At 51.6% G+C, this 19031-nt stretch overlaps 3 protein-coding genes across 3 annotated transcripts; 2 read left to right on the top strand and 1 right to left on the bottom strand.

Moving 5' to 3' along the window:
* Positions 1-2072: 2072 nt before the first annotated feature.
* On the top strand, positions 2073-4303 carry LOC128817461 (fibrinogen-like protein 1-like protein). The gene is made up of 3 exons (XM_053995945.1): positions 2073-2095; positions 2472-2677; positions 3273-4303. The coding sequence occupies exons 1-3, from the start codon at positions 2073-2075 to the stop codon at positions 3899-3901; spliced, it is 858 nt and encodes a 285-aa protein (XP_053851920.1). The 3' UTR covers positions 3902-4303.
* Positions 4304-6353: 2050 nt separating this feature from the next.
* Positions 6354-8613, bottom strand: LOC128817460 (fibrinogen-like protein 1-like protein). The gene is made up of 3 exons (XM_053995943.1): positions 8610-8613; positions 8002-8121; positions 6354-6994 (listed from the first exon to the last, which is right to left on the bottom strand). Exons 1-3 carry the CDS (start codon positions 8611-8613, stop codon positions 6354-6356), a joined length of 765 nt encoding a protein of 254 aa, XP_053851918.1.
* Positions 8614-12749: 4136 nt separating this feature from the next.
* LOC128817459 (fibrinogen-like protein 1-like protein) lies at positions 12750-18715 on the top strand. The gene is made up of 4 exons (XM_053995942.1): positions 12750-12753; positions 14882-15025; positions 16987-17049; positions 18081-18715. Exons 1-4 carry the CDS (start codon positions 12750-12752, stop codon positions 18713-18715), a joined length of 846 nt encoding a protein of 281 aa, XP_053851917.1.
* The last annotated feature ends 316 nt before the right edge of the window (positions 18716-19031 follow it).

Genomic DNA, 19031 nt, shown 5'->3' with positions numbered 1-19031 from the left:
TATTGGGTTATTGGGCTTGCAGACATTAAAATCGGCTACTGGGCAGCATTTCCTTTCCCTGGGTGGGCATTCCAGCTGCAGCTGGAGCTGCAGAGCTCTCAGTGGTGGTGATGGTGCAGGGTGGGGGAGAAGGGTAGTAACTTGACAGACTTGCTTTAGAGCTGCCTTAAATTGGTCAAGAATCAATAGGAGTGGTTGAGAAACAAGAGATGGGTCCCTTGGCTGCCCCTGACTAGAACAATGTCTGGAGCAAAGCTGGCCTAAAATTATGGTCTGAAAGTGGGGTCTCAGGGCAAAAAGAGGAGGGGAAAGCATCTCTGCTTGCTTAACATCAGCAGATGGACAGTCTCTCTCCTTCTCCCCTGAAGGGATGCCTCTGGTTGAGCTTCACACCTCCAGCTGCATTGGAGCAGACCTGGGAATAGTTATGTGTATATAACTGGGTCAATATATATTTATAGCTAATAGATCCCTGTTACTGTCCTTTCTGTCATAATGCATATTAACACTCCACAGTGCATTTATCACCAACATCCTGAATCTGCTTTCCTGTTCCTTCCCTAAACCACACTATTTGTGAACCTGGACTGTGTAAGTTCGTATTCAACTGGGCTAGACCATGCTGGTAAATTGCACTATGGGGAATCTGTGATCTCACAAGTTCCCATTGAACACAGCCAGATATTGTATCAGATCTACTTTTGTGCACTGCCTGTCCCTGCCATTCTTTCTGAGTGCCTTACAACCAAACTATTCTACCTTTGCATGTTTCCAAATTCCCTCTGTTCCCTCTGAGTGCTTCTCTGGATCCCCTCTTACTCATTCGCTTCACTTCCAACCACTCTCAGATCCACTCCATTCCTACCCAGCTGTTTTCATATCCTCTTCATTCCCCTTGTTGTGCTCTCTTAGAACCCCTGTGTTGTTCTCCTTGCACAAACAGATCCTTGCTATTTTTTCCCCTTGTACACTCTTGTGCCCTCTATTTCTCTCTGTGTGCCCACAGATCTCATCTGTTCCCCTCCTCGAGTACTCAGATCTCCTTTGGTCCTTTCAGCATCTCTTTAGTGCTGACTTTTCATCCCTGGGCAAGCTCACATCCCTCTTTTTCACAACAGGTACCCTCAGATTCCCTCTGCTGACCTCCATTGATGCTCAGATCCCACTGTCCCTTCTGTGGGTGCTCAGTTCCAAAGGGTTCCACCATGATATCTCTTCACCACCCCTGTGCATGCTCATCCCCTCTGTTTTTCCTCCAAGCATGCTTAGATCCCCTCTGTACATGCTCAGATCCCTGTTGCTGCCTCCATCCACCTGTTTTCACTGCATTCCTGGGCAGATGCTTTCCTCTCCTCCTGCATGGCCACTCTCCCACACCCAGTGCTCAGAGGCCACGACTGTCTCACCTGCCTTACAGAAACCTTTCATCAGGCCCTTCAGCTTCCTTGCAGCTCAGGACTGTGTCCCACTGGAGAGTCAAGACTTCTGCTTCCCCCAGATACAGACCCCTTCCACCATGACCCTCTGCTTGTGTCATGCACCCCAGAATGCTTCAATCACTGCCCCACCCAAAGCAGTTCCCTTCTCTGAAGATCTTGGGGCTGCTCTGCTGCCCCACCCAAAGCCAGGCTGGGCTGGACTGGAGCAGATTAAACAAGAGCCCCTTGACCTGGCAGCGCCAGCTGCAGTGGTGGGAGGCAGGCACAGACCTGTGTTTGCTTTCCACCTGGCAGGTGGCTGTGGCATTCAAGTGTTTGCTGAGCAATACTCTTCAAAGTTTGCAAATATGCTGTTCCCCGGGGAAATTCCATCCAAGTCACTAAGCACTCACAGAAGAGACCATTCCAAGGATTCTTGCTGGCACGGGAATTCTTTTTTTTGCAATCCAGAGCCACAGGCACCTCCACCTCAGCTGGTGTTTTCTGCAGGCGCAAAGGAAACCAACCTGATCTCTTCCAGCAGAAAGGGAGGTAGGACCCACTCAGCCCGCCCAGTGCAGAGGGCACTACAAATCCCTCTGTGTGACCGGCACTGCAGAGCTCTGCTCTCCAGAGGCATTTCCACAGGGAGCAATGGGTGAGTACAGGGATGGGAAGTGGGTGCTCCTTGCCAGCAACAGGGAGAGCAAAGGTAGGGCAGCTCAGCAAGAGGGACAGGCTCCATGCTCTGGTTCTTGCACACTGATGGGGAGCAGTGGCACCGCTGCCCTTTAGGGGCACTTGCCACCTCTGAGCAGCAGCTGCTCATGCCCTGTCTTCTGGCTCACCCCAGCCAGGCTCCTGCTCCAGGGACCAGGAGTGAAACTTGGCTCAGGCAGTTGTTGGCTGCTTTGCTCTGCCCAAAAGTGCCCCATGTTTGACTTGTCCACCGCAGATCAAGTGGAAAAGGGCAGGTTGTCAACCCCTTTGGCAGCTTTGCAGGGAGCAGCCTGATGCTGCCCAGCATGCTCGGTGCCCTCCTGCACCTCACAGGCTCCTGGTAACTGTGCTGCTGGTGCCATGGGAGGGACAGTCACATTTCTTCTTTTCTTCTTGTCCCTTTCTACCAGCTCAGTGTCTTCTGCTCCTTGCTTCCCTGCTCATCTTGGCTGTGCCAGGCCATTCTGTGCACACACAAAGCCTAAACACCTTCAAGAAATCTCCCTCCAACACTTCATCGAGTGTTCTGAAGAGAACCAGTAGGTAGCATCCTGTGGGCATCTGGTCTTGTGTGTACGTGTTCAGCCAGCTCTGGGTAGGGCAGGACCATGTGCTGTCCCTCGCCCTGGCCCTGCTCCAGGATGGAGGATGGTGAAGGTGTGCCCAGCACGGGCTGCAGGGCTCTGTGTGTGTGTGTGTGTGTGTGTGTGTGTGTGTGTGCACTGTGCAGGCTGGGAAGGGTGGCTTTGTGCACGAAGGGATCGTTTTTCCCCATTCCTTTAGTCACAGGCAGGGGCTAGGTCCTCTTCACCTTCCTCCCAGTATGACCCTGCTGTAGTGGCAGCCCCTTTTTCAGGAGACCCAAGGGAGCCCACTGGTGCCTGTATTCAGTCTCTTGGGCTGATATCAGCATAGCTCAGTCAGTGTGGAGCCTTTCAGTGGGGCTGACTCCTGTTGGTCTTCCCTACAGAAAAGGAACAGAGGGTTGAAGCCAATCCCCTCTCCCTTCCAGACCTCTCTGGTCTGGGAGAGCTGGTTATCCCCCATGTGCCCTGGCCAGATGAATTTCCCTTCTGCCAAAGGTCTTGTCCTGATGCCTAGGCTTTTGTTCTACCCCCCTGTGTCCTGCCCCAGCTTGGCCCAGGGACTGCAGCGAGGTTCCAGTTGGCAGCCCCAGTGGTGTCTACATCATCCAGCCCGTGGGACTGCACCCCATCATGGTGTACTGCGAGATGAGCGGGGCAGACAGGGGCTGGACCGTCATCCAGAGGAACCGGCAGGACACGGATATCACCTGGGCTGAGTCCTGGAGCACCTACAAGCACGGCTTTGGGAACGTGCACACCGAGTTCTGGCTGGGCACCGAGTACATCCACCAGATCGCCAAGCAGAAGTTCTACCAGGTCAGGTTTGTCATCTGGGATGCTTCAAATAACATGAGGTTTGCAGACTACAACCTGTTCAGCCTGGATGATGAGTCCCAGGGCTACCGGCTGAGGCTGGGAGCACACTCAGGGACAGCAGAGGATGCCATGGATTCAGACAATCCCAGGAAAGTGCACAACAATATGAAGTTCTCCACAAAGGATCGGGATCAGGATACTTACAGAGGGAACTGTGCCTCCCGCTATGGGGGTGGGTGGTGGTACTCAGCATGTTACTCTGTGCAGCTGAACGTCAAGGGGGGTCTGACATGGGGCAGCCTGTGCAAGGGGAACTGCAGAGCCTCGGCCATCCTCATCAAACCAGCTCCATACCCCTAAAACTCCTTCCCCCTTCTGTCCCTTTGTGGCACATGGCCAGGCCAGTGCCCTGCTGGGGCCCGTTTGATGATGAGGCCCTGGGGGTGAATAGGGCTGTTCCTCTATATCAAGAACTGCTTTGTTTTCCTCCTGTCCTGAAAAGTAGCAGAACTCCTGGCTCTGTCTCTGGCCATTCACCTGTGGTTGGTTTTGGGGGGGATATTATTAGAATGCATCTTTATAAACACTGCAATATCCAAGCATGTTCCTTCTGGAGAAAACTCTGTGCTCAGAAGCCTAAAATCCTCCTGGATGAGCATGGTCTTACTCTCTTTTTGCTTTGTGGGTACAGATGTTTTCAGCAGAAAAACATCCACCATCACCAGCTAACCTGACCTAAATTATATTGACCCCAGGGCAGGCCTTGTCCACAACAACTCCCTGCTACAGTCTGTGTTTATCCTGCAGAATAAAATCACTTTCAGACCTGCAGTGTCCTTCATTTATTTGGGAACTCCTTGCAACTGCTGCCCATTTCCTGCCAGAAGCACACCTGAGGCTTCTGTAAGAAAAAATTTTCAAAGGAAAATTTTCAAAGGAAAATTTTTTCATACAACTCAGGTGAGGAATTAGAGACAAAACTTTCACTTAAAGAAGAGGGTTGCATTCCAAGGTGGGGATCTTCCAAAAAGGGAATGTAGCATGACACAGCCAACAGCAAGCAGAGGGTGCAAGGGAAGCATCAGGTCAGTTGAACCTGGAAAGCCAGGCCAGTGTCATCCTGCCTCATTACCCTTGTGGATGCTGGGAGAGACCTGGGAGACTGGAAAGGAACACAGTACTGCAGGGCCACACAGCACCATAAGCCTGGTCTGTCTGGGTCGGTGTGAGAGCTGAGACAGCCTGACATAGCAGGGATCCCAGAATTTCAAGATTCTGGATCAGCTTGGGTCTGTATGAAAGTGCTCTGGTGTGGTGATAACCTTGTGCACTGGACAGCTCAGCAGTGGACACGGTACCTGTGGTGTGGTCTCTGATGCTGAGCAGAGAGAGGATGTTTGACTGTTGCACTGTTGTCTAGCAGCGCTGAACAGACCACATGTCTCACTGGCTGCACTCATAGATTCACAGAATATTCTGTGTTGGAAGGGACCCACAAGGATCATGGAGTGCAACTATTCTCTCTCCAACAGAGACCCAGGAATGCAGCTCAGCATCACTCAGGGCTGGCTGCTGGGTGGAATGCTGTTTACCAGGAGCCCCAAGCCTTTGTCCAGCCTCTCCCCTGCTGTTAGGTTGGGCATCCAGGCTGGAGCACCAATGCCTTTTTAAGCCAGCAGACATAACTCTTAGTCCAGAAGTGCTACTCTCAGGTCAGCTCCAGCTGGGAAGCCTTTCTCAGCCAGCAGCACCCTCATATCTCCATCTCCCCATGAAGCAGTGCTGCCCACCTGCAGGTGCCTCCAAGGCTGCCAAAGAATGCTCCTTGAGAACTCGATAGCTCCTCAGGAACAATGCACTGCCATAGCTCTGCAGGCTGCCCTAGGACCTGGGTCACAGACCTCGGCTCCAGACTCCTGTGTTGTTCAGCATTGCGAGCCACAAACCTTCCTTGAGCTCAGCTGTCCTTCCACAGAGAGAGGAGAGGAGCTGTGGGTTCTTTCAGGCCCCAGGTTAAAACTTCCCTGCATCACAAGGGAACTTCATAGACACATTCCCTGTCTGCAGCAGGGAGTGATGGGACTGACTGACCCACTTCACTCACACCCTCAGGGAGTCCACTGCCCTCTCCCCACTCCAGGTTGTGGTGGTTTCTTCTCTTTCCCACCACAGAGCAACCACCCAGCCATGAACAGGGGCAAACTGTGAGTGAGGGTTGTGCATGCTCACGGCTTTGCTGGCTCTGTTGGCTAATCGTAGCCTTACAGCCACAGTCCAGTGTGCAGTGGCTGGAACAAGCCATTGAAAGGAATACTGCCTAACACACTGACTTTCCCCCAAGTCTGCCACCCTAAAGAGTGGACAGAGTGATCCCCCCACACCTGTGTGCAGGTAGACATGAGGCAGCACGGTCTGGCTCCAGGGTTTATTGCAGCTGATTCCTCCCACCATGGATAGCAGAGCTGTGGGGTGTGCAGGGCTCAGGGAAGGAGCAGGGCCTGGGCAAAGCAGGGTTCACCAACTGCAGGGGAAGGGAACTGGCACCATGCCCCCCTCCCCAGGATGGGAGCGGGTGCACCCACCCCAAACCAGTGCCTGAGCCCCAGTGCCAGCCAGCATCATGGCACGGGACAAAGCTGCCCATGTGCCCAGCACTCCGGATGATGTCTCCTGAACCCCAGAGCTGCTGTGTTTTGGCTGGTGAGAGAACAGGAGCTGTGGGCAGAGCAGGATGTGCACTGGGACTGGCATGGGAATGGGGCACTGAGCTGGGGATGGTGGCACCCCCACACTCCCGGGGGGCTGGGCGTGGTCAACACACATCTGTGGGTTTGACCAGGATGAGGGAGGATGCGCAGTCACCATTATCACAGAATCCTGGCCAGACAATGTAGTTTTTGGCATTGAGCAGGACGTTCTGGCACCTGTTGTACCACCATCCCCCGTAGCTCTTGGCGCAGTTCCCGCTGTACTGGTCCTGGTCCTTGTCGACTGTGCTGAACTTCATGTTGTCGTGAATGCCCCCCTTCTTGGGGTGGTAGAGGGTCAGGTAGTCATCCCCATCGCCAGAATGCCGGCCCAGCCTCAGCGGGTAGCCGCTGGCCTCACTCTCCACCCTGAAGATGTCGTACTCGGCGTAGTGGGTGACGTTGGCCTTGTCCCGCACCACGAAGCGCACCTTGTAGGTGCCCTGCTGTGTCAGCAGGTGCAGGTACTCGGTGCCCAGCCAGTAATCGCTGTGCACATTCCCAAAGCCATACTTGTAGGTGGTCCAGGACTGCTTCCACGTGAGCTCGGTGTCATGCGAGTTCCTCTGGACCACCGTCCAGCCCCTGCCCTCGGTGTCCATGTCGCACCAGACCACGCGCGGGGGGGACCGGGCCGGCTGGATGACGTACACGCCGCTGGGGCTGTTCTTGCGGAGGTGGCTGCAGTCCGGGGGGAACCCTGAGGCTGCAGCAGCAAACACGGGGTGGGGGGAGAGAGAAGGTCCGTGAGTCTATCAGGACAACAAGGAGCTTCAGTGAGGACTCAGGACAAAAAGGAGTGGTTCTGGTCTGCGGCTTTTCCGCTGGCTCATCCTCAGGAAACCTGAAGGTGTCTGAGCCACTGGCCTCTGGAAGAGCTCTGGAGCCTATTTCTCATGATTTGCTGTTTCATTTGGAGCCTTCTAACACATCTTGCCAAGGAAAGAAGGGTGAAAAAAATCTCAAGGATTGCCAGTTATGTCCTCAAAGTATGTCTGGCTCATATGCCCTTGATACACTGAGCTGCAGCTCTTGCAGGGACCAGAAGTATCCAAAATGCTCCACTGGATGAGGATATGAAATGAAAATTTATGTTTTCCCTGGGGCTCATGGCATTGGATAAGAAGGCTTAGTTCTGCCTTGGTTTTACAGGGGTCTCTTCCCCCAGCTTGTTATAATTTATCTAGCCAAACTTATTTATCCAATTACTAGCCAAACTAATTTGCCATCTAATTTGTTTTTCTTGGTTTGTGTCTGATGGGAGACAATTTGCTGTGGGTAATTCCAATTCAACCCATGAAACTCTGGGGTCTTGCAGGTATTGTAATCTTCCCTTAAAGGGAGGAAGGGAATGTTTTTAATCCAACGAGAGCTAAACAAAAAGCCAAATAGCTAGGATGATCTCTCCTGGAACTGAACCTCACAAACATGGCACAGCAATCCTCCCAAGCCATGGTGTTTTGGCACAGCAATCCTTCCAAGCTGTGGTGTTTTGGCAGAAACCTGTTGGTTTAAGCATGGACCCGCCAAGGGGGTGAAGGTGACTTGGCAGGAACCAGGCTGTAAAAGCCACGGCCCAGGGGTGGTGTGTGTGTGTGGAGTTCCTGTGCTGTGCATCCCTTTGGGTGCTTGCTCACCTTCCCTGGCACAGAGCAGCCCTGAGTGTCCCACCCTGCCCTCGGTGCCCCTCAGTGCCCGCCGCCTGCTACTCACCACTCCGGGGGCTGGCAGTGGGCACGGCTGGGCCAGCACTGGCACAGAGGAGAAGCATTGCCACCACGGTGGGCAGGAGGACAAGGTCCTGGTGGAGACAGGGTGTCCCAGCCTGGAGCCCTGGGGAGGAAAATGCCCATCACCACGGCTCCTACTGCACTGCTCCCGAGCAGACAGGAGGAAATGTCCTGGCTCATGCAGGGCTAGAAACCCAAACCCAGTGTGCTGACCAACAGCACCCCCCTACACCCTGCACTCACTCAGCTCCTGGGGAGATGCCACCATGCCTGGGGCAGGATCCCTGAGCAACCACACATGCCACATGCATTGGTTGAGCAGGGAAAGGACCAAGGTGAAGCTTAGGTCTCCACATTAACCTCCCTCGACAGGATGTTGGAACACATGGTACAGTTAGCCTGGGGCAGACACAGCTGGCACCAAGCCTGTGTGTTGTTTGGTGCTTTGCTCTGGCAGCCCTCCTGCTCCCAGGGAAACTCACAGCTGCTGTCCTGCTCATCATTCTCTGTGCCTTTGCATACTCACCCCGTGAGGTCTCATTTGAGCCCAGCACCACAGTGGAGTGAGGTGTACCTGAGCAGGAAACTCACCCATCACGACAGCACAGCTGCACAGAGCAGGAACCCAGTGGTGCACCCTCCCATGCCCAGCTGTCCACGCTGGCTTTATAGGCACTGCACACACCCACGTGTGTTCACACTCATCATTTGTAGAGGCACAAGGAGGCACTTGCAGATTGTGGCTCAGGAAGTTTCTACATCCCATGACGGCACAGCTGAGGGGAGGGACACACGTGCTTCCAGCCAGAGAGGTAGAGAATAACCCCCTCCATGCTGAGGAATTTCAGTTCTTGACTGTCCCTACATAAACACTACATGTGAATTGCACACTTGGAGCAAAATCCAGAGAGCCGTGATCAAAGTGAAGTGGAGAGACCCAGCTTTTTAAGGATATAGGGAAACTAGCAGAGGAGGAGAGGTCTGTGTGACCAGTCCCAAGCATGACCTTGGAAAGTTGAGGACAGGTCCTCAAGAGAGGTGCCTGCTCACTAACTCTCCACTGGCAGGTTTTAGGATCAGTCATGGGGCTGGAGCCAGTGTCCTGCAGCCCAGTCTGCATCTCTGAGCCAGGGCTCCAGTTAACAAACAGGGCTCTGTGGGTCCCTTTGCACTCTCCTTCCCAATCCCTGTCTTTAGCCTGGTGAGTCCCTACAGATCCACCTTCAGCCCCAGAAATGTGACAAAGAGTTTCTCTGTCTTCTGGATCAAAATGCTCTCTGGACAAATGATTTGGGAGGGCTGTTTTTCCTGCCAGAGGGTCCAGGAAGCTCCATAACCTTTTCAAGTCAAATTTAAGAAGATAAAGATGTTGCCCTTCTACCCTCCTCTTCTGTGTTGGTTTCTGATCAGACTTGTTTTTCATGGCACAGCTTGACACCTGCTCTTCACAGCAATCCAGGGACAAGCTGAGGTTCCCACCAAACTTTCCATGTTGTGGGAATCAATCAGTGCCACTTGAAGGCCTCAATGGACAGTGGCATCCAGACCTCTCCAAGATAATGGATCCCTGGTAAGGGATTCCTGGATTGACAGGACGAGAGAAAATAGCCTCAAGTTGCACGAGGGGAGATTTAGATTAGATATTAGGAAAAAAATCTTAATGGAAAAGATTGTCAAGGGAGCAAGCTGTCCAGGGCAGTGGTTGAGTCACCATCCCTGGAAATATTCAAAAAACATGTGGATGTGACACTTGAGGACGTGGTTTGTTGGTGAACACAGTGATGCTGGGTTGGCAGTTGGACTTACTGATCACAGAGGTCTTTTCCAACCTTAATGAATCCATGATTCTATGGTCAAGTTCCATCTGAACCCTTCAATGTCACCTCTGCTAGCTTGGTGAGAGGCTGGGAGCCAAGGAGGGGAGGAGGAGGAGATGAGCTGAGCTGAGCTGAGCTGAGCTGAGCTGAGCTGAGGAGGAGATGTCTGTCCTGCCAAGGTCCAAGCACAGTGGGAAGGGCTGAGTGTGGTCTCAGCGTGAGGCAAACACAGCTGGATCCAGGATCCTTGATGAAGGGACACAGGGCAGAGGGCAGGGCTGGAAATATGCTATGGCAGAGATGTGAGCAGTGCATCCAGGAAATAAACCATCCACAGAGTAGGTCTGAGATCCATCCAGAAAAAAGTGGACAGAGAGGGGACTGGAGTCCCCCATTGTGCCCCCAGTGTGGCTCAGATGAGGACTGGAGCTCTAGAGCTGAGTTTAAACTGACCTCACGGGCCCAAGGGAAGGTCCTGGGTAGGACAGGCCACAAGGGCCACAATAGCTGTTAACCCTGAAAGGGCAAATCCCCCCAGCTGGGCTGGCTATGTGGGGCCCAGAACTAAGATGTGAGGGCTGGGGAGGAGGGTCTGCAGAGAACTGGAGACACAGGGTGTCCAAGATGTGGAGGATCTCTGGGTGCCTCTGGTTTGGCCTCAGCGCCAAAACAGTGAAACTTGAATGGGCTGTTTAGGGTCACATCTGGGTTAGTTGTGAATGTCAGGGAATGGTGGTCTCATAACTTCTCTTTTTTTTTTTTTTCTTTTGTCTTTGAACACACTCAGGCTGATTTTTTAAAATCTAATTTCCCTTCCTTCCCCTTGTGTCTGTTGGCTCTCATGATTCCCTGTGCACCTCCACAGAATCGCAGGGTGATGGAACAGTTTAGGTTGGGAGGGACTTCTGGAGGCCATCTGGTTCAAGCCATGCTCAAGCAAGTCCTTGTCCAGTCAAGTCTTGAACACCTCTAAGAAGAGCCTCTGAACACCTCCCACAGCCTCTCTCTGGGTACCTCTCCCAGTATTTGATCAAACTCATGTTAAAGCAAAGCCCTATTTCTAACTTGAATTTCCATATTCCAACTTAGATCCATTGCTTCTCATCCCATTATCATGGACCTCCTTGAAAAATCTGGCTCCATGTTCTTTGTGTCCTCCCATAAGATGGTTGCTGCCAGCAATGGGATCCCTTCTGTGCCTGCTCTTCTCCAGGTGGAGCAAGCCCAGTTGTCTCCAATTCTCCTGACATGTCCTGAGCTCCAGGGCTCCAACCAACCTGGTGGCCTCCAGTGGCCTCCAGACTTGCTCCAGTCTGTTTCTTGCAATGAGGGGTCCAAAGCAGGACACAGTGCTCTGAGGAGCCTCATTCCACTTGCTCCTCACCCTTCCACAAGGTAGCTCTAGGCAGCCACAAGATCCCATCTCAGCCTTCTCCAGGCTGGACAAACCCATCTTTCTCAGCATCTCCACATATGCTCTGCACTCCTGCCCCAGCTGTCCTGGTGCTTTAGCTGGATCCTTCTGGAGCTGAAGCTGCTGCTCTACACAGAGAACCCCCACACAGCCCTCCAGCCCTGCAGCTGCTGTCTCACCTGTGGAGGTGAATAATCCCTTCCCTCTCCCTCCTGGCTGCATTTTCCCAGATGCAGCCTGGAATGCAGCAACAAACAGAACTGTGGCTGTTACAGAACCAAACATTGATCAAGGCCAGGTTGGGCAGGGCTTGGAGCAACATGGTCTAGTGGAAGGTGTCCCTGCCCATGGCAGGGGGATGGAACAAGGTGGTCTTTGAAGAAAGATCCAACATAAACCTTTCCAGGATTCTGTGTTTCTATGAAATACACTGAACAGGAGCTGGGGCCCAGGATAGAGCTGGGTGTTTTGGAGAAATCTTCTCTGTGACTTTTCCCTTGCTTTGCTCATCCTGATCTTTACATGGGCTGCAGCCTCCTGTAAAAGCTGGCTGGAAGCTGCTGGAGAAGCCCTGCTGAGGGTCACTGCCTGTCTTTGCACAGGCACAGGAGTGTCCATGACCAGGTGACCACACTGCAAGGACACAGTCTGTGACAGAAAGCCCTGCCTGTCCAGCCCAGGGTGGCAGCTGGGCTGCAGGAGCCCTCCTAACTCAGAACACTGCAGGCATCCATCCCAAGGAAAAGGGAGGTCTGGCATTTTCTGTAGATATCCATGGTGTAAGTGCTCCTAGAACAGAGAGGGGCTTGAAGTGAGACCATTTTACATCAGTGGCACTTCATGATGCCCAAAACTCCCTTGTGATTGCTGCAAGGGCCACCATGGTGCCAGGGGGTCCACAGTGCGTGTTGCACAAGGGGCAGCGTGGCAGTGGCAGGACAGGGGTGTCAGGAGGCACTGGAGTGGAACTTTCTGAAGTTCAGGGCTGAGTTTCCCAGGAACACTGGAGTACCTCTTCCCTGAAGGGTCTGTGGGGCTCCCAGGGGCTGTTGAGATCAATGTCAACTCTGAAGAGAGTGATTTACGCCTGATGTTTGATTTCCATCCAGGAGGTGAAAGTCACCTGGGTGTTTACTTACCAGTTGAGCTCTGTGGAGATGCCCCAAGAACGTCATTCCCTGGGGAAACACTGCACACTGAATTGTGGTTATTTTAAGGCATTTGCTTATTGGCACCAAATTATTTGCTTTGCCTCTGGAGAAAGCTCTTTACCTGTGTGACACACAGATTTAATTGTCTGAGGACTGATCACTTGATGGTGGAGAGCAAATAAGCCCTAAGCCACTGCTCCTGCTGCCAACCAGAGGACAAGTGCTGAGGTTTGGGTCTCATGCCTCCACCCCCTCACCTGCTCAACCCTATAACTTTCAGGCTGGACAGCCCTCCAGCCAGGCCAAAACCACCCAGCTTCCTGCTCCACAGGGTCCCCGCAGAGACAGCATGGGTGAGTGTGCTGTTGGATGGAGGGGGTGGGATGGGATGGGATGGGATGGGATGGGACCTCTGTGTGTGGCTGCAGCTCACAGGATATCCCAGCACTTTGCTGCAGGGTCTGTCCTCCCCACACCCTGGATATCCTGGTGCTGAATCCATCACCTTGTCTGTGCCTGCTCTGCCCTGGGCTGGGACTGGGCCAGGAGCCTGCATGCTCTGCTATTTCCAGGTTGTACCAGTGTAGCCCTGGAGTGCCACACAGACCATTTTACAAGTTTTGTATTTACCATTCTTTGCAATTTTCAGTTCTCCAAAGAAAGTGTTAAATAATCTAGAGTAGAAAAGGGATTTTTTAGATTTTCCTGCTGAATGTGTGATATTGATCAGGTATCCAGATCTGGAGGTCAGATGCTCAAAAGCACATTGCTGTCCCCAGCAGAACACCCACAAGAGGCTGATCCTCATTTGTATCTCCTTCCTATGCAGATTTTTCATGACCAGTCCCAGGGGAAGGGCTGGCAGTGGGGGGAGCATTTCTTCCCTGGGGGCCCTAAGGAAAAATATCTTTAAACATGTCCCTAAACACAAGTATATCAACACACCAAATGTTATGTAGGAACTGAGAAGTGAATCAGTTGGACTGAAGTGTGTTTAAAAGACTTGCTGCAAAACTGTAAACAGCACGACAGATTGGGACATCTCTGAGCATTCCCAGAATGGGGTGTTTGTCTCTAGGATGGCTGCAGTTCCACACAGTGGTTCCAGGCTGGCATCCATGATCATTTTCCTTCTCAGGCATCCCAGAGAATGGTGCCAAATGCCAAACCCAGGTAGCCCTGGGAAATACAATACGTGTTGGCTTTGCTTGGTTTTGAACAGAGAGGGATTCACATCAGTAATCTGCCAGGTGAGCTGTATGTGTCTTATCAGGAACAGAATTCCCCACGGGCAGGCAGCTCCACAATGTCCCACTCTTTAGGAATCATGAATACTGCAAAAGGTGTGCTGGTTTTTCCTAGTGCTCTGAACCAGAGCAGACCAGACCACGGCTGTCCACTTATGGAAATCTTGAAGTAGCCACATAACCAACATAACCACAGAAAGGGCATAATTTACCCCAGATCCACCCTAACTCCTGGAGGTCTGTGCTGCCTTTCTTTGTCATGCTGCTTGCACACACAGAGCCCAGCCTGGGGCTGGTTCCCACCCAGACCCCAGGGTCTTACTGCCCACAGCCCCAGGGCAGTCCCAGCTCAAACCACTGCTGAGGTCCCACCTCGAGTGCTGTGTCCAGTCCTGGCCCCTCAGTTTGGGAAGGACGTTGAGACGCTCGAGCGCGTCCAGAGGAGGCAACGAGGCTGGAGAGGGGCTGGGAACACAAACCCTGTGAGGAACCACTGAGGGAGCTGGGGGTGTTCAGCCTGGAGAAAAGGAGACTCAGGGTGACCTTATCACTCTACAGCTCCTGAAAGGTGGCTGTGCTCAGCTGGGGTTGGTCTCTTTCTCCAGGCAGCACTGACAGAACCAGAGGACACAGTCTCAAGCTGTGCCAAAGGGAATATAGGTTGGATATTAGGGAAAAGTTTTTTACAGAAAGGATGATAAAGTTCTGGAATTGCCTGCCCAGGGAGGTGGTGGAGTCACTGTCCTTGGATGTGTTCAAAAAAAGCCTGGATGTGGCACTGGGTGCCAGGGTTTAGTTGAGGTGTTGGGGCTGGGTTGGACTCGATGATCTTGAAGGTCTCTTCCAACCCAGTGATTTTGGGATTCTGTGAATGTGTCATGGGAGCATGATGGGAGCTGGGAAGAAAGGGGACCCCTCCCTCCGTGTTCACCCTGCTTGTTATGTCTAGTCCCAAGTCTTGAGTTTTATAGAGATTTCTGAATATGGACACTTTGGGTTTGGACAAGGTTTTGTCGATTCTTTGGTGTCAAAAACCACTACAGCAGGTGCCACCACTAATGACTCCTGCTAATGTGTATAGGACAGCTCATCTAAATGAACTTGTCTACATGGGGCTCGTGGCTCTGAGGGAGCTCTACACAGAGTTTTATTTTCCTGTTTTACTCTGAATGGGATTAGTGGCTTTCCAATAGGAGAGTTATGACCTCTTTCTTCCAATGTCTTCCCATTTCAGCTACGCAGTGCCTTTGTCTCCTGCTTTTGACCTGCCTGCTGGCCCTGGCAGCATCTTTTCCTGATGTTGACATAAGAAACTTGTACCTCCTCAATGGCACAATGGATGACATTATGAATGCTCCCCCAGAGTCCTCCCAGCTCAGTAAGTATGGCCCTGCAACAGGGAGAGGCTAACAAGGTCCTGATCAGTCAAATCCTACAGAGCCTACATCCTCACCAGCCTGCCCACACCTCTGTTACACCAAGGAAGGACTAAATACTGATCTAAGAGTGTCTTACTGGAACAAGAGTAACCTTAGGGTCCCCCTCTGCTTGCTGCCTGTCTCATCTCCTGCATGGCATGAAGTTCTTCTGTCCATAAGGGACAGAAGAATAGCCCAAAGCTCAGAGCTCACAGGATCCCAGGAGAAATGACAATTTGGCAGCAAGACCAAGCCCAGAGTCCTGTGGGCCATGTGCTCTTCCTTGCAGAAGGGTTAAAGATGCTCCCAGTGTGTTTTGAGGACATAGAGAACAATTCTCATCTCTGGAAATCACAAGGTCAGTGGAGAACTGAATTCAAGGGAGACCTCAATACAAAGAGGAAATAAATGAAGTTAATACAAAGAGTTTAAGCAGTGGCACTGGCACAGGGCAATCAGCCAGGTGATGGCACAGAGTAACGTACAGGCATGAGAAGCAATGAGGAAGCCTTGAAGAAATGCTCAGGGAAAAAAAAAAAAAAACAGGGGTTGTGGGTGGGATGTGGCACAACAGAAAGAGCTGATTCCCTTCCAAGGGAAGAAGAAGTGTGCTTGGCAGAGGAGCTCAAGGTCCAAGTGTCTGGTGCTGGTTTCAGATCACCTGTCAGGAAACTGCCAGCATAGGCAGCAGTGAGCCTGAGACAAGAGTTCAGCAAGAACTGCAAGTCTGAATAGAGAAAGAATGTGTGCTCTGGGCTCCACAATGCTCTCAGGAACATGGTGTGATTTTGGGGTTGTCTTGTGCAGGGAGTTGGAGTTGATGACTCTTGTGGCTTCCTTCCAACCTGGGATATTCCATGATTTTGTGATCTCTCACCTACAGCACTGGTAGCGTGCTCTGAAAACATCAGCAGCATGAATGCATGCCAGAAGAGACAGGCCAGCATTCCAAAGCCTTGATTTGGAGAGGAGTGCTTCCAAAGGGATGGGGTATGAAGGCAGAAAGGAGCAGAGGCAGACTGCCTTACAACACAAACATGAGTGAACAGCTTCATGTGGCTGTAGTAAAAGTAAATGCCATGGTAGGAAAGTCCTCCAGACCATATCACATGAGTGTTTCCCACTCCACACAGGCTCAGGTTTGTAAAGAAAGTCAAAGGGAGTAAAAAAGAGAGTCAATATCAAAATTCAGAAAGTCAGAAGTCTGGCAGGCAGAATGTGTCAGGAATGGGCTTGTACAGAGTGCAAGAGGCTTAAGTTAAACACTTCACAAGGGAGGAAGTGAGACAGTGCCAGCTGAGACTGAAAGCAGGGAGCAGTTATTTGAGGATGTCACAGCAGCAGCTGCAGGGTTAATTGTCTGTTTTAGAGAGGGGACAGGAATGGCTTTTGTGATTCCATAAGCCTGTGACTGATCCTTCTGTTTTACAGTCATCCATACAGTGGATACAGAGATGTCCTTGCAAAAGAATTGCATTAATTCATTCTAAACCATCCTCTCTTCCAGCAACACCCTTCAAATTCCCTTTTGAACAGACACCTCTCCCAACTCCCGGCACCTGAGCCAGTTTTCCTGTGTCTGCTGTCACATTTCTTCCCCCTCTCTTTAATCCCTCTTCTTCCCAAGTCCCTAACTGCTGCTGCTGCACTCTAACAACCATTTTCCCAGTGTTGCCACCACCATTAGGGGTTTTCCCCTACACAGTATGCCCAAATCCTTTCCACCAAAAGAGCATTAGCCTCACTCTAACACCACGTAAATTCCCCCAAATTACCAACTTGCTGATATCTGAAATTGGTGAATTCCTCTGGAATTAAGACCAGTAACAGAAAAATATCATCTGGATAAGACTGAGCTTTCCTAGCAGGCTTTTGACATGTCTACTCCCCACAGTCACTCCTGTCTCCTGTGTTAATTTAGATGATGGTGATGGACACGTCCGGCAGGCCAGGGACATCGCCCACCACCCACCAGTGAGCCATGGTGAGTCTGCATCTGCTGGGGGTTCCACCATCACTGGGCTCACCAAGAGCTCTCAGACAACTTTCCCATGTCTTACATGTGCACTGGCTCCTGCCAGGAATATGCTGATTTTCTGATGGGCTGCAGAGGTGCAACAGCTCACAACCTCAGGGGACTCTGCTGTCAGCTGTGTCCTGGGCTCAGTACTTGATCAGGTGCTTTTGCATGGGGAATTTTACAGATAAAGGTCTATCGTGGAAAGTGATGCTTCATTACTGGGAAGTGGTGATTAGTCATTTTCCTATTTTCACTGCACAGTCAATGAGAAGACTGGATGTGACAGAATTACTGAACTGGCTGGGTCAACATTAGCCCATAAGGCCAAAGATAGGTCCTACCTGGGTGGGGACAACTGGTGACAGAGGTACTTGGAGTGGAGCAAATTCCTTCCTAGCAGTGTATAGGTATATTCAGCTGTTTGCTGTATGAGGTACAGACACTCTGGAGCATGGAAAGGCCATAATCAAATTCAACAAGTCAGGAAGTCTCATAAGAGCTACTTGGGTAAGGCCAGAGAACAACAATGGCTTTGCCCTTTTGAGGTCCCAAGGGCTGATTTAATTGTTAAAGATATGGATGTCATGGTCACCCTCTCTGTGGGACAAAGTACTAAACCTCTGTGCTGTACCAGCAAGTGACTTTGTCCCCCAGATTTGCATTTGTCTGTGGTGATGCATCATCTGCATGACACAGGCAAATCACTGAGACTCAACCCACCCTGGATGAGGGTCCTTGGGTGACAGCGATGCCTGGCTTGGTCTCACCAGACATTTTTGCAGTGTTCCCATCAGCTTGAATCCTGTCCTAGGAAGATGTGAAGCTCAACTCTTGCATTGATCATGCCAAGATTTCTATTTACTCCTGTGAGCGCATGGCAGGAATGCAGCCTAGGAATGTGCGTGCAAAAGGACATAGACACAAAATAAATACCCCCCCCCCAAAAAAAAAAAAAAACCTTTCAGAGTGATTTAATAACCAGCTCTTCTTTCCAGCCTCAGGTTGGCCCAAGGACTGCAGTGAGATTCCCCGTGGAAGCCACAGCGGCGTCTACATCATCCAGCCCAAAGGGCTCCACCACCTCGTGGTGTACTGTGAGATGAACGTGACCCACGGGGGCTGGACCGTCATCCAGAGGAACCAGAGGGACACACCGGTCACCTGGGCCGAGTCCTGGAGCACCTACAAGTTTGGCTTCGGGAACGTGCGCACCGAGTACTGGCTGGGCACCGAGTACATCCACCAGATCGCCAAGCAGAAGGTCTACCAGGTCAGGTTTGTCATCCAGGACTCTGCAGACAACCTCAGCTTCGCAGACTACAACCTGTTCAGCGTGGAGGACGAGTCCCACGGCTACCGGCTGAGGCTGGGCTCCTACAATGGGACAGCTGGGGATGCCATGACCTCAGACAATCCCAACAACATGCACGACAACATGAAATTCTCTACAAAGGATCAGGATCAGGACACTTACAGTAAGAACTGTGCCTACAGCTATGAGGGCGGGTGGTGGTATTCATCGTGTTACTCTGTGCGGCTGAATTACAAGGGAGGCATGACATGGGGCAACCTGTGCAAGGGGAACTGCAAAGCCTCTCTTATCCTCATTAAACCAGCTTCATATTGTTAGTGCTTCTTCCTCCTCCTGTCCACAGCTCTGCAAAGGCTCTGTATGGCCAAAGAGTGTGAGCCTCTCTGGAGCAGAGTGAGGAGCACAAGGGTAGCAGGGCTTTAATGAAATGCCACTTTACAGTCCCCCTCTCCAACTGCAGACTCCCCTCTGCTCAGCTCTGTTCCCCTGTGCTTGCCAATGATTCCTTGTTATTATGTTCATAATCAAGAATTAAAAAAACACTTATGAAATTTGTGGATTCCACATGTACTTTCCCTGTAGGAGGAAAACACACAGCCCTGGAGTTACATCAGGGTTTCCTTGCTGTCTCCAG

Source organism: Vidua macroura, chromosome 20 (assembly GCF_024509145.1).
Source record: "Vidua macroura isolate BioBank_ID:100142 chromosome 20, ASM2450914v1, whole genome shotgun sequence".
In the NCBI taxonomy this organism is placed as follows: Eukaryota; Metazoa; Chordata; class Aves; order Passeriformes; family Viduidae; genus Vidua; species Vidua macroura.
Note: the sequence above shows the minus strand (reverse complement) of the source record. Positions and strands in the feature narration are given on the sequence as shown.